We start from the raw sequence: 25,075 nt of genomic DNA, 5'->3' as shown, positions 1-25,075 counted from the left end.
GAGATTTATAATCAGGTAGTATTGCTGGCAAGGTGCCTACACCGTATTTTTGTTAAATTACATACAATTTACATTGAAACGGATTAAATAAGAGTCTGATTGATGAAGTACACAAACCGTAAGACCAAATGTTTGATCCTGAAAGCCTTTCCTCATGTGAGTAATCCTTATTCATGAAAACAGCTCATTAACTTCAATGGCACAAGTTGCATGAGTAAAGATAAATATATACAGATGTAAATATATAAATATGTAAAGATAAACCTGTATAAATACAGGTTTTCAACATCAAGTCCAAAGTGTCAAAGTTGTCTAACAAAACTCACCTATATTTGAGAGGAAACATTAAAGACTCCAGTGCTCTACAGGCATCACTGAGCCTCTGAAAACTTGCAGAGTGAAAGAGAACCTTATTTTCTGTAAGGACCGCACAGAACAAGCTCAGCACATTTTGGATTCCTTTAAACAAAAAAAAAAGTGTGCTTTACAAATGATAAACCCATAGCCAAAACAGAACAAAGAATGAAAATGAAAAATTATTAAGAATTCTTGGAGTCACTGGAGGAAAATTTGTAATAAGTATGCAAATACCTTATCCTGTGATTTTTCTGCCTTTTCTTTGACTGTCAAGTTTTGTTTTCTATTTTTCAAGTTGGTATAACACCCAGTGAATATTTTCCAGTAGTTCAAATATTTTCTATTACACCTCCTTTTCTATCCCATTTCCAAGGATTTTCTCTTCTGAAAACAATCCTAACAGTGCTTAACAATGACCTCAAATGGTAGTATGCAACGGTAAACATGATTCTAAGAGCCCGTTATTGGTGGTTGATCCAGGCTCTACTTCTGAACCTTTATGTAATATCTCTGTGAGTATTGCTGATCATGGACAAAGAGCTCATGAGGTTTGTCTAATAAACACATTCATACTTTTATCTGTAAAAGTGTTTTCTGTGAGTCATTAAGTTAAACAAAGGCCAGTAAGGCCTAGACACTACATTTGTGATTAGAAGGAGTTAAAGCAGAGCTGACTGTCTAAACAAGGCCTGCAAGATTGAGGACAAGACACATGAATCCGATTAAACTGGTTTTGGTAAGATGGTATAATGGATAACCTGTTGCATAGGTTACAAAGTAATGCATTCCTGGGGAAGACCAAAAAAATGCATTTCCTTTATAGCAAAAAGAGTCCCATCCTTTCAAATAAATGCATCTTTGAGATATGCTAGAAATAATGAAATTTCTTGAGAAATGCTGAAATTCATAAAATTTCCTGTTTCAGAGTAGCAGCCGTGTTAGTCTGTATCCGCAAAAAGAACAGGAGTACTTGTGGCACCTTAGAGACTTAAAAATTTATTTCAGCATAAGCTTTCGTGGGCTACAGCTCACTTCTTCAGATGCATAGAATGGAACACACAGACAGAAGATATTTATACATACAGAGAACATGAAAAGGTGGAAGTACCCATACCAACTAAGAGACCAATCAATTGAGATGAGCTATCAGCAGCAAGAGAAAAAAAACCTTTGAAGTGATAATCAAGATGACCCATAGAAGGTGTGAGGAGAACTTAACATGAGGAAATAGATTCAATTAGTGTAATGACCCAACCATTCCCAGTCTCTGTTTAAACCTAAGTTAATTGTATCTAATTTGCATATTAATTCAAGTTCAGCAGTCTCTCTTTGGAGTCTGTTTTTGATTTTTTTTTGTTGAAAAATTGCCACCTTCAAGTCTGAAGGTTGAAGTGTTCTCCCTCTGGTTTTTGAATGTTATGATTCCTGATGACATATGATTCCTGATGTCCATTTATTCTTTTGCATAGAGACTGTCCGGTTTGGCCAATGTACATGGCCAAAATTTCCTGAAGACATAGACTGTGTTGTCACTAAGAGGGCTTGTATCACATATGTAGGTTTCTCGTTAACTTCCTAATAAAGACGGGGGGGTTGTTTACAGGCAATTTTCTGTAGTGATCTTCTAAAACAACATAGTTTTGCCTAACTAAATTTTATTTAATGCTTCTTAAAATCAGTTTATATTTTCTGTATTGCCAGAAAAATTAGTTTCTCTTTAAACTAATTTGGAGACAGTTACACTGGGGTTAAGCACTGTTGCGGTGTTTTGGAGAAAAAGAACTTCATTCTGACTTCTGAGAAGGCTGAGTCAAGAGTAACATAATGGTTTGTGGTTACAAACTCCATCCATATAGTACCAAAAAGGGGCTGGCATAAGCCAGTGTAAACATGAAGAGATTCAAGCAACCTGAAGGATGGTAAGGATTGTTGCAAATATGAGTGCAGAACAGTTTACTTTAAAACATGGGTGATACCATCCAATTGTTTGTATCTAATGAGTGCACCAGCAATGTCACGATTATATTCTGAAGAGTTATATCTACTACTTTTCTTTCATCTACCTCTTGGAAGTTAATCTACCCTCTCACCCACTGAGAGATGGAAAAAAAGATTAGACAAATGACTGGGTTGGCTGGAAGTTCATATTGTCCTAGTTGAAGAAACAGTTAGTTATGAATCTATAAGTCTTATTTGTATGGTACTAATTCTCCAAACAGCTGTTTTATTCAGGTCTTCATAATATTTTATAGCACTGTAAAATAATAAGAACCCATTTATTAATTGTGAAGCACCTTTAACAGATCATGAAATCACTGGCTCAAAAAAGTTCTGAATAAGTTACTGAACCATGTCTCTTCTCAGGTGGTTCTACATCTGTAAATGAAAGTTCAGACAGCATTCCTTAGAGAGAGCAAGTACAGACCAATATTCACACACTTCTAAAACTGTTTATAGGCTCCAGACTCCAGCACAATCACTAGCAATATCTAGGCCACGGCTTTATGATACATTAAACATGAAAGGTTCTATAGAAAATCAATTTTTTTCATCTAGCTAAAGCAACTTCGAGCAAAAACAACTTTTTAGGAATAAACCCGAAGTGGATGATAACAGGCTGACCTGAAACTTCAAAATCCATCTTATTACAACAAAGGCTACAAATATATATTTTCAGATTGCTTCATCATATTCTTGTAAGAATCTGACATAGCAGCTGACTATAGGTATATCTGACTCACAAACCATCCTATAAGAGCTTGTATAGTTCTACTAACTATGTTATAATAAAAAAAAAGGCAACTCCTATAAAACCCAGAGGAAGGACAGGAACATCCATATTCACTTATTAGAAAGTTTTGATGTACCAAAATTTTCTCAATGCTTATCTGATCAACATCGGTAAAGAAAGATTCATTAAAAAGGTAATTTTTCCCCTCCCATCCCCATGTCACAATATTTGTCTTCTAACATGACAGATCACAATAGATCAAATATGTTCCTGATAATATTGACTACAGCTGTGTGTTATAAGTAGCGGGGCGGTGTTAAACAAAGTACTCTGGTGAAATCAAGCTGTATGAGACAAAAAGTCCTATTTTCTTCCAGCTGTGTGACACAAGGGGTTGCAGTGGATTATGATGAGTGTAAAACTTTAAAAAGTATCTTAATGCAAATACCTTGGATACTCAGTAAACTATTATCTGGGATCAATTTTCTTTTTTTTTTTTTTTGGAAATCATTCTAAGTACATGTTCACAATCACATATCAAAGTAATACAGAGTTCTAAAAAGTACCAGCATAATTAAGCTACTGTTGACAAAAACATTAATAAGGAACAAAATTTGCTGTTATAATAAATTACAGGTATGTTCAATTTAACTAATAAAGGACTGCCATGTCTCAATATAAATCGTATATGTCTTTCAATATTTATACAATGTATCCATGCAGCTTATTTTAAGATATAATAAAATTCTTACTAACAGGATTATTTTGGAAGATTTCCAGTCTGAGGCTAGTTCTACAGTCGCTTTAGGAAGCTGCTTGAGTGATTAAAAGAATCAATGTTCAGGCCATCTTCACAACCAGGTAAATATTTTAACGGATTACTTGTCTAGAACTAAACCTTAGGAAAGTTTATTTCCTCTGAAACATTTGTATTTGTCTGTCAAACTCTTTCTAACCCTGGCAGGTCATTCTTGTTACAAATTTGCTGCACCCTTTTCCTCTCCTACCTTGAATCCTGTTACAAACAACCAGTATATCACAACTCTATGAAAAAGATCAAGGTTGCAATTTAAAATGTATTCATTATATATATATGCACCCAGTGATACATATTTTTACACATATACCCACCTACTCCCCCACATATTTTGTATGTATACACAAACTGCATAAAAGTGGGTGTTTTAGCCCACTTGTGCCACATACACTATTTGTAGAAGTCTGAATACAAAAATAGGTGCACAAGTGAGCACTAAACTCCAGCTTTTTAAAGAACTGGTCCTACTTAATATTTTATGTCATTAGACTGCTGTATTCCAAACAAGCTGACAGATACAGTAGCAGCTTGAGCCTCTAGTTCTAGTAACTGGCTAGAAAGCAGTCAATATGCTAGAACTCAAGTGGGGGGGAGAAAACAACATAGCAGTGAGAACAAAGTAGTTGCACAATACAATATTACAGTGTGCCAGGGCAAACACCAAGAGTATATTATTTTACAGTTGAGAATCACCGCTTGCCAGCTCACTTCTGATAGTTTATGATACCAGACTAAAAATGCTTTTTTTTTTTTCCTTTTTAATATATTGGTCCGGGACTGACTACAGGAAGTTTTGGACTTTGGGTCAGTGTATTTTTCATTCCTTGATTGTTTTTCTGTTAGACACTCTCTTAAGAATATCATTTCACGTACAAGCATGTTGGAAGCTAGATGAACTAAAACCCTATGCTGAAGTTTAGATGAGTGAGCACTTTTCTACCTGTTAAAATTTGATCTTGGATGCAAGCAAAAATGTCCCATAAGTTTTTCATTTGCAAAAATACCCTCTGAAACAAATGACAGAGTAAGTGATTAGGCATTTAAATTCAACTACACTGAATCTGGAGTTCATCAGTTCTGTCTTCATCACTAGGTGTTATCATAGATAACAAAAATCACTTTTTAAAAGGCCAAATATAATAGGATAAGATGTAAAGAAAGTATGAACAACTTAAATTATTTATTTGCAATGTTTTAAATTAAAAGAATGGGCAAAATCCCTCAAGAGCATCAAGCCGTATTGGTTTTAAACACACCATGGAATCTGAATGTTGTGGTCAGTGTGTAAATATATACAATACATACAGAAAGCACATATTTATATATGTAGTACATATATATCTGTGATACGTGTGTTTGTGTCTGTAGGTGGGGGCGGGGGGAGGGGGGGCGGGATGAACATCAAACCATCACCACCATTTCTCTTTGGAAAAGAAAACCTGGCCACATTTTTTTTGATCAGACTACAGCAGTAACAGATGAATGCAGTTTGAAACTTGGCTTATAAACAGAGCTCAGTGAGGAGTCTTCTGTGCTTTATTAAAATTGGAAAAAAATGACTTTCAAAAAGGCCTTAAATTGTAAGATATGCACTCTATGCTATACTGGAAGAAGGACATGAGACACTGGATGTAGTTTAATGAGGCCACAATTTTATTATTAACTGCCTGAGGCTACCTAACAGACAAACGTGTACAGTGCAGGTAACTCCATGATCATTTCAATATTTACCGAGGGGGGCTTTTCCACCCCTTTTCTATCCTGGTTCCCAACCAACCCACTGCTAGGACCTTACAATCCCCCTCCACTCTCAAATGAGGGTTACGGTGGGTTATAAAGGAGAAGGAGGTTGGCTCTCTGCTGTGCCAGTCATAGGAGCCTCCGTTTTCTGCTCCTCCAGTTTCTCCTTCTTTAACAAACACCCCCTTAAAATCCTTTACCCAACCATTTATCTGATCACTGTATCACTTCCCTATAGAGTACCAATACTAAACATCTGCTCCACACTTACATAATGAGTTGTGACATCATATGCTCACCTCAACTAAGCCCCCATCCCTGAACCCTGTGGGGAAAGCAACCTGCCTCCCCAGTCTGCCTTGGCCAATCTGGCAGCAAGGGAAAAATTCCTTCCCAGCCCCCGCAGTAAAGGAGTGGCTAGCACAGTGCTCACAGCAGATCCTGACCAAACCTGGTATTTTGCCACTTTCAAGGGTCGGAGGATGGGTGCTGCTCCACTTGGTCCAGGAGAAAAAGGGCTTCTCCCGCCCAGCTGTGACCTCCTCTCTTTCCAGTCACATTGGGGGGATGAGTCAGCATCCCCATGCTGACCTCCTCTGCATCTGCAGCAACATCTGGGCCTTTCTGCCCTTAAAGTGGTATGCTCCTTCCCCTGGAAAGCCAGACAACAGTCCTCCGCCTCCTCCCCTCCCCTCCCCTCGCTTAAGATGCAGTGCGGACATAATCTGTGCATACCTTTCAAAAGCCAGTTTAAAGACACATTTCCTTAGCTCTTTGATTTGCACTCCAGAATGAGACATTTAGAGTTTGGGAAATATGAAATCTATGCCTAGGGACAGGTTCTTCAAACAGTATGCAAGATGGGGAGTTATACATCTCTTGGACCTTCAGTTTTTTGGTTAGTGATATGGTCCTGAAGCTATCTCATGTCCCAGTGAGAAGCTGGTCCCCAGTCTAAACCCAATTTCCTCAAAGGAGTGTGGTAGGTTTACTAAACCTACATCAGTAAACTTCTTGGACTAAACCTTGTCTCTTATATACAGACTGATTTTGAAACTTGTGTGGCTCTGCTGTGAAATCTTCATATTGCATTATTTTATTTATTTGTTAAACAACCTATATAACACACAAAGCAAGATTTTAAAATTGGCCGTTTCAAGTTAGATTCCTAAGTCCATGTACAGACACCCGAAGAAGAGATGAACAGCAGCTTAGTACAAAATTATGTGTTTATACATATATATTGCAGCATATTTTACAATATATTTTTTCAAAGATATCATAAGTTCAATATTATGTTTCTGAAATCAATCAATTTCTGATATCACAGCACTAACTCTAAAATTTGTTTACTTATTTTTCTTCCTTTCTTAAATCATTTGACTAATAAGACAAACAACCAAAATGTCATTTCAAGCCCCGAGAGATATTATTGCAAACAAACACTGCAGAATAACAACTTTTGAGGACTTTTCATGCTACAAAGCATAACCATACTTGTTTGCAACCTTGAACTGCTTACTGACTTCAGACTTCACCGTACATCTGATGTTAAACTGTCAGGACACAAACAGACAACATGAAAAACAACAAACAAGTTGATTTTTGCAGATTACTCATCTAACAATCCACAAGCAGACATACATCCTGTTGAACCTTACACATATACTGGAAAATTTTAAACAAGGCTTCCTGACCTTTGCTGTTTTCAAGGATTTAAAGGATTTGTAATATGTACTAAAATATCTGACATCCTACCCTAACAAATGTATTAATCTGTCTGCTTCCTGTTGTTCTATAATACCAATTTAAGCACTGCGTGTGTGCGCACACAGAGTTTGTCAAATTGTTAACTGTATTTCACAGTACAATCTTTCATGAGATTAAATTACTACTGCTAACTTTTTAAGAACTTTTTTATAGTTAAGGTTTTAAACATAGGATTTGGAAATTTACCTAGCACTACAGACTCAAACCAATATACTGCAACAGGTTTCTGGCTCTTAGAATAGTGGGCAATAAGGAAAAGCTTAACCGAAAAAATTACACAATTTGGCCTGACTAATCCAGGAAATGGGTCAGCAATGACCAAAAAGCTTCTCTAAAGAACACTGGAGGTTGACGCTGCCTGTTACAAAGGTTTTACGATTTGTACAGTGCAAAATCTCAAGATGATTAGGAAACAAAAACAGTTGAGAAAAAAACACAGAAAACCTTTCATTTTTATTTTTAGATGTTACAGACCGTAACTAGAGGCACTTTGCTGAAGTATTGCTAATGAGAAGATAGATATGCTTGACTAATAAATAAAAGGCAACAACTTTACTCAAACCAACTCTCAAACAAGTAACCCTTGCCAAATCTAATTTATTTCCCCAGCTATCATCATAAGATATGGCTATCATCAACCTCTAGGAACATTTATAATAAAACTAATAAAACTCTGTCACCCAATCCAATATCAGTTCACACATGCAAAATTACTCAGCCCCTTCAGACAGAAAATGGGTGAATTGAGCATCCCTAAAGGTCAATTTATTTGGGTTTTGCTAGACTAAAGAGTAAAGGAGCAAACTCTAAATTCCAGAGCCTTCAACAGATCATCCTGACCAGTCAAACATATCTCAGGAATCAAGTGTCCCTGATGATTTCAACTGCCGGGATAAAGCACAGTGATATTCAAGATACATAGAACCCAAACCAAAAGGGGATTTATAGATAAAATCAAAACTTTGAATTGGACCTAGAAACGAACATGAAGCCAGTTTAGTCTTTGGAGCATAGGTGTAATGTGTTTCCTACAAGGAGCACCATACAGTATATAAGACATTGCCTTTTGAACTAATTGAAGTTTCTGAGAGAGGCCTTCAAGTGACAGCTCAACTGCTGTGTACTACTAGGATTCCAATATAGAGGTGACAAAAAGCATACATCAGCAGTTGAGTGTCCAACAGGACATCAGGTTGTGAACCCGAGTCACCAACGGAGGCAAAACATCTTTATTTGAAGGGACAAATATCATCTCTATTTCCTACAGTTGTTTCTTCATAACCTATTAGCATTACCTACATATATTTTATCCAGGTTGAGCTTCAGGCAGGTAGTTCTCAGCCAACTTCACTGTTGTCTAGTCACTAGGAAACAGGATCAGACACAATGTATGGCACAATTACAGAGAAAGAAAGAGCTGACTGTAATCTTCATGCTGATGCCACTGCCACCCCAGTGATTCCATAAGCACATCAGAAATTGCCCAGCTATACTAAACTACTTGTAGTCTCCGACAGAGAAGACACTAAAGTGCACCTCTGCCAAAGTCCCCAGGGAACATCAACACAACACTATGTCCAGGCTACAGCAGATACAACTAAAAACAACCAATAATAAAATAATTAGATAAATCAGTCTTCATCCACTGCCAGATAGAGACCATTGATCAATAAGACCAGTACAATCTCCATGCCATATTCAAACTTAAAACCAGGGATGAAGGTATAAATCAGAGGGTGTGATGGAATACACCCCTCTGTTCACAGCCTACACACTATTGTAATAATTTTTGTACAAGTTTGCCTTGTGAGATATCATTTGAAAACTCATAACTTGCTGGTCAGTATTGTCATGGTGAAATTTATGTAGCAGCATTATGTGAAAAGTTATGAAATTCCCCTATATAATATCATAGCCCATGTTCAAAACCCCCATAGCCCTGCCCAGGCAGAAGTCGTCAAACAGATCTGTTTTGAATAAAGGAGTGTTTGCTTGTCTTAATTTGCATTTAAGCAGTAAACAAAGTCTTCAAACAGAAACAGGGAGGAAGGGAAAACAAAAGAAGCTCACGCAGATTAAAAAAACAAGCAGGGAACATCCTTCCACACAGACACTGTCTCCCGGTTCTCAGCTGGAAATGATTTTCAAATATTTTCATGATAATATGAAGTAACAGACAATGGGAGGCATTACAGAGAAATAATAGTCCAAGATACCTAAACTACACTGAGTATTCATGTGGAAAAAGTGTCAAACATACATTCCATAATATATCACCTTGAGGTATGTGTATTTAACTTACACTGGCAATTAAAGTCTTGTATGTAACAACTGTATGTTCTGTCCAAGATGATGTTTTAAGAGGTATAGTACCATTTTAGTCTCAATTATATAAATTGTAAAAATACATGTTTTATAGATACTGCTTAAAAAGAACAATTATTCATTACTCTTATTGTAGTAACATTTTCCAAGACTTTATTCTTTGTGTAGATTTTAGTTTTAATCTCAGGATTATAAACTCTCCTTTGTTTCCTTTGAAAAGATACATATCAAATTAAAAGAAATTAGACTACAGTAAAGAATAAATGCCAGAGGGATGTAAGGCAGTTAGGGCTGTATGTAAAAACTGAACCTCAAGATTGTGATTTTAGGAGGCAAAGACTTTTATTGTGACTACCTTTCTCCCAGCTGTAGAGCTCAACCAAAGTGTAAAATGGGAAGTAATAAGTATCTGTCAGTTTGTCCCTCTATCTGCATGGCTCAATGAACGTATAATTGCTATTTTCTTAAGATTTCAGTTCCAACATTTTGCTAGCCTTACGTTTTAAAAACCGTTTTTGAGTCAGGAGTTTTACAGGATGGTTGAGATAATGTCTATGGACCCATGATCTCTGGACCTGCTGACAGACTGGATATATTTTTGGATCCATGGACTTCCTGAGTCTTAAATAATTGGAATGGGGAGATTCTGTATTAGCATAAAAGTGACCTTACTGGGCCCCGCTGTGTGATGTCAGTGACCTCAGAAGGAGAGTGCTCTATTCTGATTTGCCAAGGGATTTCTGAGGAGGAGTTCTCCAAGGGGGAGGAACCAGCCAGGCCCTTTCATCTTCAAAAGGAAAGTTCAAAAAGTAAAGGAAAGGAAGATAACGTCAGTTGTTGGCACTCTGGCTTGTTGGTCTACATTGCCTGACGCTGCGGCCACTGGCTTCTGGCCACACAACACTACCATGCCTGACCAAGAAGTCTGTACTTCCTCACCCTCCCATTGGGCCAGTGAGGGATAAGAGTCCAGCAACATGCTAAATCTAAGATCTGACATCTACAAGTACATAACCTTTAGTCAGCCAACAATTTCATCAATGTTAAAACATCTGAACCAATAAGACCACCAGCTAATCTTTTCAACCCCATGCCAATTTCCTGAAGCTGAATAAAATCACAAGAGTCATGAGAACCAGGGGCGGCTCTAGACATTTCGCCGCCCCAAGCAGGGCGGCATGCTGCGGGGGCACTCTGCTGGTCGCCGGGAGGGCGGCAGGCGGCTCCGGTGGACCTCCCGCAGGCGTGCCTGCGGAGGATCTGCTGGTCCCACGGTCCGCGGGTCCCGCGGCTTTGGTGGACCTCCTGCAGGCGTGCCTGCGGGAGTTCCACCGGAGCCGCGGGACCAGCGGACCCTCCGCAGGCACGCCTGCGGGAGGTCCACCGGAGCCGCCTGCCGCCCTCCCGGCGACTGGCAGAGCGCCCCGTGCGGCATGCCGCCCCAAGCACGCGCTTGGCATGCTGGGGCTTGGAGCCACCCCTGACGAGAACCTTCCTGTATTGTGTCAGTAGTTTTGTTTTCTTTTCTAATTTTTATCAGTAGGACACACTTGTATTTAACATTCTTCAACTTTTTTTTTTAAAGTCTTGAAGATGGCTGGCAGAGTGTGTGTGTGTGTGTGTGCGCGCGCATGCATAGAACTCGTAGACTCCGAAAATGGTGCTTATGGAGTAGTTCCTAAAATACCTATAACAGCCCTAGGTTAAACAATCAGCTGTCTAAGAAATCACACATACATATATTTCTTAGGCTAGTAGTTATATCTTTAACCCTGAGTAATCATGCATTTTCACCTCAATTGTCATTTGAATATTAAATGTAACAAGGTGTGTCATCTTGAATTGTATTAGAATGTTTAAAGTAACCTTATATTGGGAGTAAGAGACTGGCAACTACTACCTAACTACTGATAATTTGCTGCCTTAATTAACATCAGAGCTGTAGTTTTAACATTAGTTTCAACCTGGAAGTGATTTGACCCTTCCTGTATCAGCTATTTAGCTAGAACATAAATATAACTATTGGCACTGTGTTTGGTAATAGCTATCAACTTCAGAAATAAGGTAACCAAATCATTACACAGAGCTTAAAAAGAATGGTTGGTCTTTTTGACATGGTTTAATCAGCTGGTAATTAGACTAATTTGAGGTTTGATATTAACCTACTATGTCAAGGGTTGGCAACCTTTCAGAAGTGGTGTGCCGAGTCTTCATTTATTCACTCTAATTTAAGGTTTCATGTGCCAGTAATACATTGTAATGTTTTTAGAAGGTCTCTTTCTGTAAGTTTATAATATATAAAATTAAACTATTGTTGTATGTAAAGCAAATTAGGTTTTTAAAATGTTTAAAAAGCTTCATTTAAAATTAAATTAAAATGCAGAGCCCCTCAGGCCAGGACCCGGGCAGTGTGAGTGCCACTGAAAATCAGCTTGCGTGCCGCCTTTGGCACATGTGCCATAGGTTGCCTACCCCTATACTATATTGTAATATGCTTTGTTTGTATTTATTTTATGATTTTGATTAGTTCACTGTAGTTTAGTTAAGCTAATAAAATATTGTGACCTCAGAACACCACAGTGCCGATGGCAAAGGGCTCCTTTGTATGTAACAATAAAACTCAGCTGGCCTGACCAGTTCAAAACACTCACACACTGTTGTCATGATATTGATTTAAAAGGTGTCATGTAATATACCATTTGAAAACAAGTAAAACATTTGTCATTAGTATCACTGTGAAACATTTGTAACAACACTGTACATGAAATTATGGATATTCTCTGATATTATGCTTTGGAGCCTGTAAACAGATAAAAGATGCAAAAGAGGTTTTTTCTAGATAACTGGGCAGGCAAACCGAGCCAGGTGTGACCAGAGATATGGACAATGGACTATTCATTTGCATCAGAGATTACAGGAAAATCATTTGCATTGTAACGTCACAGGAAGCAGAGCCATCCATCTTGAATCATCAAAGACATTTTGAACAATCCATACCCCTGAGTAACATAAGTAAGTTGGCATAACCCCTGGTGTAGACAGTGCTAGGTCGATGGAAGAATTCTTCCATTAACCTAGCTACCACCTCTCAGGGAGGTCGATTAACTACAGCGATGGCAGAACCCCTCCTCTTGCTGCAGTGCATGTTCGGGTCACCTTTCAAGGAGTAACAACGGCTGGTGGAAGCCACAGTGGGGTTATTGTGCTGTGAGGTGGTCCACAGAACTTCCCTAGGGTCCTCCCATGCCTGGTGCCTGAACAAGAACATTCAGTTTTTGAGCGATAGTTGCCTTTTGTGTTGATAATTTCTTTCAATGTAGGTTAACCAAAGACTGACCACTTCCCAGTAATATGTGGAGGGAGGAAGAAAGAGAGTCTTTATTAAAATATTTCTACATTTTTGGAAATACTGAAAGCTTTGAGTTTCCTCTGTCACAAAATGTCATTTTGAGCAGTGCAAAATTACAGGTTTTGGCAAACATTTTGTCCTACAGTGTCAAAACTTCTGAAAAAATGGGCAAATGCTACAAAAATGATTTATGACAAGTTTAACCGGCCAAAACATTTCTTTATTCATTCTCATAGCAAATCTAAAATATTAATTTGATGTGAAGGAGGAATCTTAAGTGACTGCTGACCTGTTCATGCAACTCAAAAACAGACGCTGTAGTGTGCCAGCACGTCAAAATACTTTCAAACTGTTTGGCATGTCTGAATCAGACAATAATGGATTTCTATTCACCAAACAACAACTGATGTTTATAACTTTAGAAGTGTCCTTTTAAGAACCTTACAACCACTCAATTTTTTTTTTTACAAAAATAATCATTACTATTTAATATAGCGCTCAGTGACTCGGGGATTGACAGGAGCACATGGAACATTAACCTGCCTAGGTCATAGACTCAAATCAAGACTGGGTCAGTAGTGATATGAAGTAACTGGTTTGCAACCTGCTGGAAATTCGTTTTGTGGACTCAAAAAATTCGTTTTGTGGACTTTGTGCTAGTAGGTGTGTGTTCACATCGCAAAAACCATTACCACAGCTAGCATTCATCAGCAACTGGGCAAAGAAACTGCATAATCTTTTCACACCTAGTGGTAGCTTCTTCCAGATCAGGACTGAGGCACGTTGACAGGACAGTGGGAGGAAGCTGGTACAGCATCTGCTTGTGTTGAACTTAATACATGCAGAAATAAAAACTACAAGTCTCAAGAGGCCAGATTTTTAAAGTTTTAGGTACCTAAAGATGTAGACTGGAGTTAGGTGCTTATAGCCAAACCAGACTGAATGCACCCAATCTCACCTGATATGTTGGAAGTTAGACAGCACTATGCCTGGGAAGCACTGATATTGAAAAAGACGTGTGCATCATGGTGGATAATCAACTCAACATGTGTTCTCAGTGAAACATGTCGTCCAAGAGAGCAAATACTATCCTTGGATGTATAAAGAGGGAATACTGAATAGGAATAGGGAGGTTATATTACCTTTGTACTTGGCACTGTTGCAGCCACTACTGGAATACTGTGTCCAGTTCTGGTGTCCACAATTTGAGAAGGATGTTGATAAATTACAGAGGTTTCAGAGGAAAGCCACAAGAATGGTTAAAGGATTTCAAAAAATGTCTAATAGAGAAAGGCTTAAGGAGCTCAATCTGTTTAATTTAACAAAGAGAAGGTTAAGGGATGACTTGATCCCAGTCTGTAAGTACCTACAGAGGAAACAGAAATTTTATAATTGAGGGCTCTTCAACTTAATAGACAAAGATATAATGAAGATTTAATGGCTGGAAGTTGATGCTATCAAAATTTACATTAGAAATAAGTAATTTTTTTTTTAGTAATTAAAAGTAATTAACCTTTTGAACAACTTACTAAGGGTTGTGTTGGATTTTGTATCACTGGCAATTTTTAAATCAAGACTGGATGTTTTTCTAAGAGATATGCTTTAGTTCAAACAAATTAATTCAAGGAAGTTGTATAGCCAGTGTTTATACAGCAGGTCAAACTAGATGATGACCATGATCTCTGCTGGCCTTATAATCTATGACTCTATTAAAACACCACTAGGTGGCTATTTGCATCTTTAGGTGCCCAAATACCTTTATAAGTCTGGCCCCAAGGTTATAAGGGTTTCAATAGCACAAAAGTCATAGAAAAAAATTAATTACTAATTACTTTGGTAATAGTTACTTTGGAAATAAATCAGCCCTCTGTAAATTGGCATAGCTACAAAGACTTCAACAGAACTATATCAGTTACTCCAGCTGAGGATATGGCTCAATATGTGTGTGGATCAAATGTTATGCGTGAGTACTTTTCTCATAGCTAAGAACTGGGGATCAAAGGATATTTGGCAAAAAGCTAAGTAAAATATCTCACAACTTGTAGGGTAATGCCAATATGAACACATAGTAGATCAATGCCTGAAAGAGATTCTTGCATATCTTGTATTGTACATATCCTCCCAGGAAAAGAATAATAGAGAACGTCAGAAATAATATGGTAATTTGATTGGGATACCCAAAGGCAAAAAAAAAAGCTTCAATGAGGTGACAAGACAACCTATGACTGGGATACAATTTATGTTCTCTCTCCCAAATAATAGAAACAGAAACAAATTCAATGAAGAGGAAATTGTTATTAAGATCATAAATTATTTCTACTACGTAAAATTTTTTAAAGAGGCACAAATATTTCACAATCACCAAGAGGTAGAAAAAGGCAAAACTAAGAAAATGAACAAGTGACAAGGAAGATGAAGTTGAAAATATATTCCTGGGGAAGAAAATTTCAGAATTAACAAAATTAAGAGAACTCAGAAGTAGAAAACTAACAACATAACCATGACTTTTATAAAGAAAATATCTAAGAATGAGAATAGCATTACTCTTCTATTGCATACAAGCAAGTATATCATTACAAAAGAAACTGCAAACTTGTCTGCTTCCTATCTACAGACTACAAAGTTTTCCCTAGGGTACTTAACTAATGACTGAGTGTAATAATGGAATCAAACAAAAGCAAAAAACACAAGAACAGAGACTTTTATCACCATGCTCCTGGATAGGCTATCTTCATACAGGCCCCAATTCAGCGAAGTACACAAACGTAATTAATCTTAAACACTGCCCAAGTATTTTGCTGAATAGGGATTGACATAAGCACGTGGTTAAAGTTAAACGCCATCTTAAGTTTGTTGAATCAGGACCATATAATGAAATTATCACTGAGCAGATGGACAAAATATAATCTGTTTTTAGTTGATGTTTGTCAACCATGAAAAAACAGTTGGTTCTGTTAAGAAAGAGGTAAAGGTAAACTGCTAAAATAAAAATGAAAACTGACTAAAAGCCTAGTTAAATGTGTTGTATATTTCCTCAAATAAGACTCCATGGGGTATTATGTTCAGAAATGCATTTTACCTCTCTCTTAAACTATTCTTTCCCCTCATTATGAAATCCTCTTGGTACTTTATGGCTCACTGATGATATCCCAAAATAAGAAATAAAATCTAAAGAAATCCAAATCCAACCTATATAATCTATAATATTTGTGACATCACAGAATGCTGTGTTTGGGGATATTTTAAGTGAACCATAAATTATGTAAGTAATTTTGAAATACTAATTTTAAAATATAATGTTTAAAAGGAATTTTTAAATGTTAGTGCTATCTGTGTTTATTTAAGCTACAGTGTGAAGTCTATCTTTGCCATCTAAAAGGCTAGGAACTTCATTAATTAAAATGGAAAATTAGAAAACTGGGCATACGGCAAAAGCCATATGAAGACGTCAATTCAGTGATTCTAATTTAATTTCTATTGGCCCAGTCAATGTCCCTGTTTAGTATGGTTATATAAAGAAAAAAATAAATTAAGAAAAAATACTATTAATTAATACTATTAATTTAATCATTATAAGATTATGTCATAAGCCCTGACCCTGCAAGGAGCTCTGCACAGGAGGATCACTGTGCCCAGGCAGAGCTGCTTGCAGGATCAGTGCCTTAAAAATTATGAACATATTTCACAGCTTCTACAAAACAACTATAATCTGGCTAGAAGGGCATACATCATGCAAACAGTTTAGTGTGACTCAGTACAGTGAAATGCCTATGAGTTAAAATATTTATAAATATTTATATTACTTTAACACCTACAGGCCTCACTCAAGGATTCCACTGTGCTAAGTGCTGTAAAGAGACAGTCCCTGACCTAAAAAGGTTACTAAGTTAATGATAAGACAAAAGAAGGGGTTGAAACAAAACAGACTGGGGTGGGAGGGGGGAGGGAAGAGGACTGCGGAACAATACCACCAAGTGAATTTTCATGTCACTGTAGCTTGACACTGCCTAGCCATTGTAAACCAGTATTGCTCTGCCGGAATTATGGCAGAAGTGAGGTTGGATTTGAAAGGGGATAAGATGCTGGCTTTTGAAAGATTTCCAGGCAGTTTGATACCATGTACAAGTGAAAGCATGGGAGAAAACACTGAGGTACTTGAGGGAAAAATTACCCAGTGAGTGGCAAAGGCTAGGAACGCCAGTAGAGCGAAGACAGTGGTTGACAATGCAAAGTAGTAATAAATCTGACAGGAAGGGCAGGGCTAAATCATGAACTGCTCTAGAGGTGATATCTTGGAGCTTACATTTGATGGGATAGTGAAGGGAGGAGGCAGTGGAGGGACTCAAAGAGGGGAGCTGACATAATTAAAAGGAAGATAATTATGAGAAAGGAAGATAATTTTAGCAGCAGCTTTTTGAATGAGCTTGAGGGGTACAAGATGACAACAGCCAATGCCAGAGAGGAGCTGATTACAGTAGTCAAAACATGAGTTGATAGAGACCTGGGTGAGAGTTTTGGCTATCTGGACAGAGAAAAAATGTTTGAGATGTTATGAAGGAAAAAGAGGTAAATATTACACAGCCTGAATGTATGGTTTCATGGAGAGGATAGAAACAAAAATGACTACTGATGATAGACCTGAGCAACTGGGAGGATGACAACGTTATCAATGGTTACAAAAATAGAAGCAGTGGAAAGGGCTTGAGAGGCAGACAAGAAGCTCAGTTATACCAATATTTATTTTAAACTACAGGCAGTATATCCACAGGTTGATGTCAGAAAGACAGTCTGAGATACAGGATTAGATGTAGGAAGATATTTCAGCAGTTGAGATATAGAGTAATCAGTGTAAACATGATATTCAAAGCTATGAAAGCAGATATAATCACCTAAAGATAGGGGAGGGAGAAGTGACCAATGAGTAAACCTTGTAGGACGGACAATGAAAGGAGAAGAGGTAAGGAGTTGGATCCACCAATCAAGACATTGACAAAATGATCAAAGAGGTACAAATAATGAGAGGACGGAGGTGTGAAAGTCAATGGATGATAGGATTTTACCAAGTATGGAGTGCTTGACATTGTTATAAACTGCTGAGAAGTCCAGGAAAACAAGGATGCAATAGAAGCTATTTGTTCTGTCTCTTGATAATGTTTGATCAACATTTTTATATCAATTTTTGTACTCTTTTTATGTAGAGCTTGCTTATTTTTTATTTTATTTTGTTTTGTTTTGTGAAGGGCCAAAATCCATTTGCTGTGGATGTAAGAGCTTAACTGCAGTTTCTGCTAAGAACTTTTCAGTGAGCGGAGTCAGGATAACTCCAAATGTAACTGGGCACCCTTATTGCGGGTTATAGACACATGAAGTGCTGAGAAAGGCCTCATGGTTACACCCTAATGCAGGGAGGAGATAGTGGTACAATACCCATCAGATCCCAGACAGAGTTCAGGGAGAGGTCTAATATAACTGACATGAGTTATGACACCCTCCCCTCACAGATGTATGCCAATCCTAGCCCACAGAAATGAAAGGGTAAATTTATAAACAATTGTTATTGTTAAGCACTAATTACTGTTTTTTTGCTTTAAATCTCCAGGAATGTACCTGTTGGTCGACTGGGAGAGCTGCTACCTCATTCCCCTTGACCCCAAAATTAGGATTCAACCCAAGCACTTTAATTAGACATAGTAATAGCCATGAGAAAGACCATCTTGACAGTAAAGTATATTGAACACTGACACTGGTTCAAAGGGAAGCTTCATATGCCTTAGAAGGATGATGTTGAGGTCCCACATAGGTGTTGAGTCACTGACTGGGGGTCAAATATCAAGGAGGTCCTTGAGGAAATCTGAAACCATAGGTTATGAAAAGAGAGTAAGATTATACCAGAGCATGACACACCAATATTGTGGCAAGGGAGTTTAATGCTGACACTGCACTTCAGGAGCAGCATATAATCCAGGGTCTTCTGTATCGGAGCCGTGACAAGGTCAATATTATGCTGAGTTGCCCAAATATAGAGAATAATTTCCATTTTGAGGAGTAAGTAAGTCTTCCTGTTCTAAATAAAAATCTATTGAACTTGAAGGGAGCAGTATCTGTCAGTAGTGCTCAGCCAGCCCACATCCAAGCTGTCAGGTGCCACAACTGTAGGTCTGGGTGAAGTATCTGACTTTGATTCTGAGATATTATATCTGGGCAAGCTGGGATGCTGTCTGGTTATCTGTAACAAGTACAACAGCCAAAAGTCTCTCAGTCAGTAAATGATTATCAAAGCCTTGTCTTGTCTGAGGGATATTATTCGGGGGATCAGAGGAATCAGCAAGAAAGCACATAGGAGTCCTTGACACCACTGAAGGTGGAAGGTGTGGTTAGACACTCTATATCTGCTTAGGAAGTCTGCTAGGTTATCGCAGACCCCTGGAAGGCATAGAGCCAGTGGAGTTTCCCCATGTTGTTGACACCATACCCAGAGCTTGATAACTTCCCAACTAAAAGGAGATAACCAAGCCCTCACACTGCACGTTTATGTAGTATACAGCAGATGTGTTAAGTATCAGAGGGGTAGCCATGTTAGTCTGGATCTGTAAAAGCAGCAAAGAGTCCTGTGGCACCTTATAGACTAACAGATGCATCCGACGAAGTGGGTATTCACCCACGAAAGCTCATGCTCCAATACATCTGTTAGTCTATAAGGTGCCACAGGACTCTTTCCTGATGGACAACACATCTGCTTTTGCAGCATGGGGTTCTGCAGAACAGGCAGGAATGCTATGCAGGCCAGTCTGATGGCATTCAGTGTCAGGATATTCATGGATAGCTTCAGTTCATTCCCAGACTGTCTGCTTTTACATCTACATGTGGCTCAGGTGGACACACCAGACCATTCCTGAAGCATCGTCAGGGAAGAGATTGAGAATGGCACCTCTTTTAATCACGTTGATTGTGTCTAGCCACCAAGTGAGCTCTCATAGGACTTGAGGCAGGACTGTGATCCTCCTGTTCGTGTGATGACCGTATGGGAAGTATATGGACCTCAGCCACAGTTGTAACAGCTACAGGTGAAGTCTGCAAATGCTGTCACATATGTGCATGACCCATGTGCTAAAAGTACCATGCATGTATACACTGTTGTCATTAGGTCTGACTGTAGGTCGTGTACCACCTACTGAAGAGATTGGAACCTGTTCTCTGGCAGATAGGCTCTTGCCAATCTGGAGTCAATTAAATCTCCCATGAAATCTATCATCTGTGGTGTGTGAGAGATGATTTCTCATAGTTCACAAGGAGTCCCCTGGGAAATGACATATTCCTCCCAAACAGGTCAAGTCATTTGGATTTCTTGTCCTTAGGTGTGCTTTTGCTCAACCTCAACTTCACTTGTAGAACCAGCATAACTAAGGATCCTGGGTTGAGGTGAGTGTAGAAGAACTCATACCTCCTGGGGGATATCTGGGTCCTCTTTTAGACTTGCTTTGCCTTGGTGGTACTGTGGCTGGTCTCTGCCACAGAACATAGGTTGGGTCAAGCAGTCCCTCATTAATGGGGAAAGTGATCCTGGCTGAATCAGAATCTGACAGAATCACAGAATATCAGGATTGGAAGGGACCTCAGGAGGTCATCTAGTCCAACCCCCTGCTCAAAGCAGGACCATTTCCCAACTAAATCATCCCAGCCAGGGCTTTGTCAAGCTTGACCTTAAAAACCTCTAAGGAAAGAGATTCCATCACCTCTCTAGGTAACCCATTCCAGTGCTTCACCACCCTCCTAATGAAAAAGTTTTTCCTAATATCCAACCTAAACCTCCCCCACTGCAACTTGAGACCATTACTCCTTGTTCTGTCATCAAATACCACTGAGAACAGTCTAGATCCATCCTCTTTGGAACCCCCTTTTAGGTAGTTGAAAGCAGCTATCAAATTCCCCCTGATTCTTCTCTTCTGCAGACTAAACAATCCCAGTTCTCTCAGCCTCTCCTCTTAAGTCATGTGCTCCAGCCCCCTAATCATTTTTGTTGCCCTCTGCTGGACTCTTTCCAATTTTTCCACATCCTTCTTATAGTGTGGGGCCCAAAACGGGACACAGTACTCCAGATGAGGCCTCACCAATGTCGAATAGAGGGGAATGATCACGTCCCGCGATCTGCTGCCAATGCCCCTACTTATACAGCCCAAAATGCCGTTAGCCTTCTTGGCAACAAGGGCACACTGTTGACTCATATCCAGCTTCTCGTCCACTGTAACCCCTAGGTCCTTTTCTGCAGAACTGCTTCCTAGCCATTCGGTCCCTAGTCTGTAACAATGAATGGGATTCTTCCGCCCTAAGTGCAGGACTCTGCACTTGTCCTTGTTGAACCTCATCAGGTTTCTTTTGGCCCAATCCTCCAATTTGTTCCTCTGTATCCTATCCCTACCCTCCAGCATATCTACCACTCCTCCCAGTTTAGTGTCATCTGCAAACTTGCTGAGAGTGCAGACCACGCCATCCTCCATTTCATTAATGAAGATACTGAACAAAACCGGCCCCAGGACCGACCCTTGGGGCACTCCACTTGAAACCAGCTGCCAACTAGACCTGGAGCCATTGATCACTACCCATTGAGCCTGGCTATCTAGCCAGCTTTCTATCCACCTTATAGTCCATTCATCCAGCCCATACTTCTTTAACTTGCTGGCAAGAATACTGTGGGATACCATATCAAAAGCTGTACTAAAGTCAAGGAAAAACACATCTACTCCTTTCCCCTCATCCACAGACCCAGTTATCTCCTCATAGAAGGCAATTAGGTTAGACACGCATGATTTGCCCTTGGTGAATCCATGCTGACTGTTCCTGATCACTTTCCTCTCCTCTAAGTGCTTCAGAATTGATTCCTTGAGGACCTGCTCCATGATTTTTCCAGGGACTGAGGTGAGGCTGACTGGCCTGTAGTTCCTCAGATCCTCCTCCTTCCCTTTTTTAAAGATGGTCACTACATTAGCCTTTTTCCAGTCATCCGGGACATCCCCCGATCACCATGAGTTTTCAAAGATAATGGCCAATGGCTCTGCATCACATCTGCCAAATCCTTTAGCACCCCCGGATGCAGTGCATATGGCCCCATGGATGTCAAACAGCTTGTGAGATTTCTCTGGAGATTGAGATGCTGGTCATATCAGAGTCCCGGCAATCCTGACAAGTTGTTCCCGGAATGCTTAAAGGGCATGTCCACACTTCCCTGCAGTTCAGACTAAAAGGATGTGAACAGTAGCTCACACCGAAGTGCTGTGCTGTAACTCCTCCATGTGATGCTGCGGGTGCAAACTTAAAGGTCTTGAGTTTGCATTAAACATTTAAATTTGTGCCTGCAGCATCCACATGGGGGAGTTACAGCGCAGCACTTCAGCGCACACTGATATTCACATGCCCTTACTCTGAACCATGGGGCAGTGAAACAAGCCCAAACTCATCCAGTGATGAAAAGGCAAGACCTGCTGGTGATGAGGCAGGATGCTGTTGTGGCTCAGCCCCTGGACCTAGCTCTTTCTGGTATTTTGGAGCTGGTGGCCTGGGGAAGAAGGGATGCCTCTGGGGAAAGAGATCTCTTCCTTTTCCTCAGTGGTGAAGACTGACTTCTCAATGACTGCCATGCTGGGGCCCAGTACAACCAACAGACTATGGTGACACTGGTAGACTCACTGGGTGTTGGCCAGTCCAGTACCTGTCTTAACAGGCCATTGAGTGGTGCTGAGACTTGTAGGAGAAGCCCATAGGTCTCTTAGTGGGGTCGATCACAGGGGAAAGGGTTCTTTATTCAATTATGGGAAGAATGTATGCCCTAGTAATAGTGAGGAGTAAGCCTTTTCTAGGGGTGGTCTTTATGTGTAAAGCACTCTCAATATCGGAGTCTGTACTGGCAAATGTCTTGTCATTAACAGTGGACCTGAATCTGTCCTATCAGGTCAGTATTGATGCCAAGGGGCATCATCAGAGCTGGGATCAGTGCCAGCCAAGTCTGCTACACTGAAGGCTGTTTCTTTCCGTATCCCTCAAAACCATGAGGGGTTTGGCGAACTTCTCTCTGGAGGTTTTACAGTGTCTGTCCTTATAAGAGGACACTGAGCTCCTTGAACTTCTGCCTCCATGTTTGGAACAGCCTCTCTCGGTGCCTGACCAACACCACAGGTGTTGGTGCTGGCTTAGAATACTAAGATTGAACCTAAATTCTAAAGATTTTATTTGTATGGGTATCCATTAAAAGACAGTTTTTTTCTAGTCTTTGGCACAGAAATTAACACTGAAGTTATGACTGCTAAAGATTTGCAAGGACATATACTAGTAACGTTAGCAGGGTATAATAGGGAGAAAACCTCCACAAACTCATTCCTAGATTCACCCCAATAAAAACACAAGGGAAGCCTATGTATTCAAATTAAATTGTATTTTTAGTCTGCTTTATCACCAAAGGCAAGACTACTTCATCTTTTCAAATGTTTTACAAGCTAATTTCTTGTTGTGGAACTTAAACTGTTACACAGCTGGAGAACTTCATTGTAATTCTGACATGTATATTACTATAGTTCATTTATAAAATGGAAAGCCTTAACATTCCAATTTGGAATTCACCTGAAACAGATGGCAAGCATTAGCTAAGAAAGTATGTACTAACTTCAGACTCCTCCAGTCGTTAATTAGCTTAGAAGAAATTATCTAAACTTTTCACGTAACAGTCAGGAAGTGAATCTCAGATTAGATGTTTATGCCTTTCCTATCATATTTGAAAGGTCACCTTCCTTTTAATAGAAAAATAACTTAGCTACAGGTATAGTACTTTATCACGTACGTAGCTTGCAGTTTATTTTCTTTAATGTCAGTATTTGTTTGTTCCGGATACCATTTCCTTGCATGCTTTGTATTTCACTTCCAGAATCATTGTGTCTGCTAGTCTACTAGAACAAACTCATCAGCTGGTAATGCAGGTTCACATTAGGTCATAGGTAAGTCAGCATCCTGTTAGACATGTTTCCTGACGCTGTCATAATATAAAGGGTGACAATACTGGAAATCTTGATCATAACATCCTGACACATTTGAGAATCTAACATGTTAGCAGATGACACGATACAACCGGTATTATATGTACTGAAATCAGATCTCTCAGTGTAGCCATACATGACAGAGAAGTGTGCGTCAGATAATAATTTTGCCAATGATCTTCTAAATCTAAACTGAACACAAGCAGCAACAACTGAGAGTCTGTCCACAAAGTGCTGTTATTTTGTAACAAAAGAACAGTATCAAAGAAGTCTCTTGCACTAAGACACTTGTTGCTGCAATACTCCTTTACTTTTTCCTTTACTTCAAAGGGCATCAAAAACCCTTTTTTGTTCTGCTGCTCCAGCAGCAAACTCCAGTTAGCAGTAAATGCCAAATCAAATCTCTGGGGAATCTGTAGTAGTTCTGTTTACAGTCTACACAAATCTACTTGGAAAGCTTAAATAGCAGATTCTATCTCTCTTTAGTCATTAAAGTTCATCACAGCACACTAGCCACTGACATTTAACCTAAAACTACAATATACATCTGCAGCTTTACTCATGCAACATGTAGCATCGGTTTCCATAACTGGAAAGGATATAGTTCAGCAGGATCTAAGGGCAGGTCCATACTCACCGCGTGGGTCGACGCGGTGAATTCGACTTCTCCGAGTTCGAACTATCGCGTCTAATCAAGACGCGATAGTTCGAACTCCCCGCGTGCTCCAGTCGACTCCGGAACTCCACCACCGCGAACGGCGGTGGAGGAGTCGACCTTGGAGCCGCGGAGTTCGACCCCGCCGCATCTGGACGGGTAAGTAAGTCAAACTAGGGTACTTCGAGTTCAGCTACGCTATTCGCGTAGCTGAACTTGCGTACCCTAGTTCGACCCCTGCCCTTAGTATAGACCAGGCCAAAGACTGATAAGGGTTGACTTGAGCTTGCATACTGATATTACTGTCACTCCT

The 25,075-nt window shown here is 39.4% G+C and overlaps 1 protein-coding gene across 3 annotated transcripts in view; it reads right to left on the bottom strand.

Annotated features, from left to right (window-relative positions):
* Positions 1-25,075, bottom strand: part of SBF2 (SET binding factor 2) — a 595,592-nt gene that overhangs the window by 234,340 nt on the left and 336,177 nt on the right. For all 3 annotated transcript variants that reach the window (XM_045015032.1, XM_045015034.1, XM_045015033.1), the window contains exon 7: positions 327-459. In XM_045015032.1, the coding sequence (XP_044870967.1) occupies positions 327-459 (133 nt within the window). The remainder of the gene's footprint in view (positions 1-326; positions 460-25,075) is intronic.

Source organism: Mauremys mutica, chromosome 4 (assembly GCF_020497125.1).
Source record: "Mauremys mutica isolate MM-2020 ecotype Southern chromosome 4, ASM2049712v1, whole genome shotgun sequence".
Classification (NCBI taxonomy): Eukaryota; Metazoa; Chordata; order Testudines; family Geoemydidae; genus Mauremys; species Mauremys mutica.
Note: the sequence above shows the minus strand (reverse complement) of the source record. Positions and strands in the feature narration are given on the sequence as shown.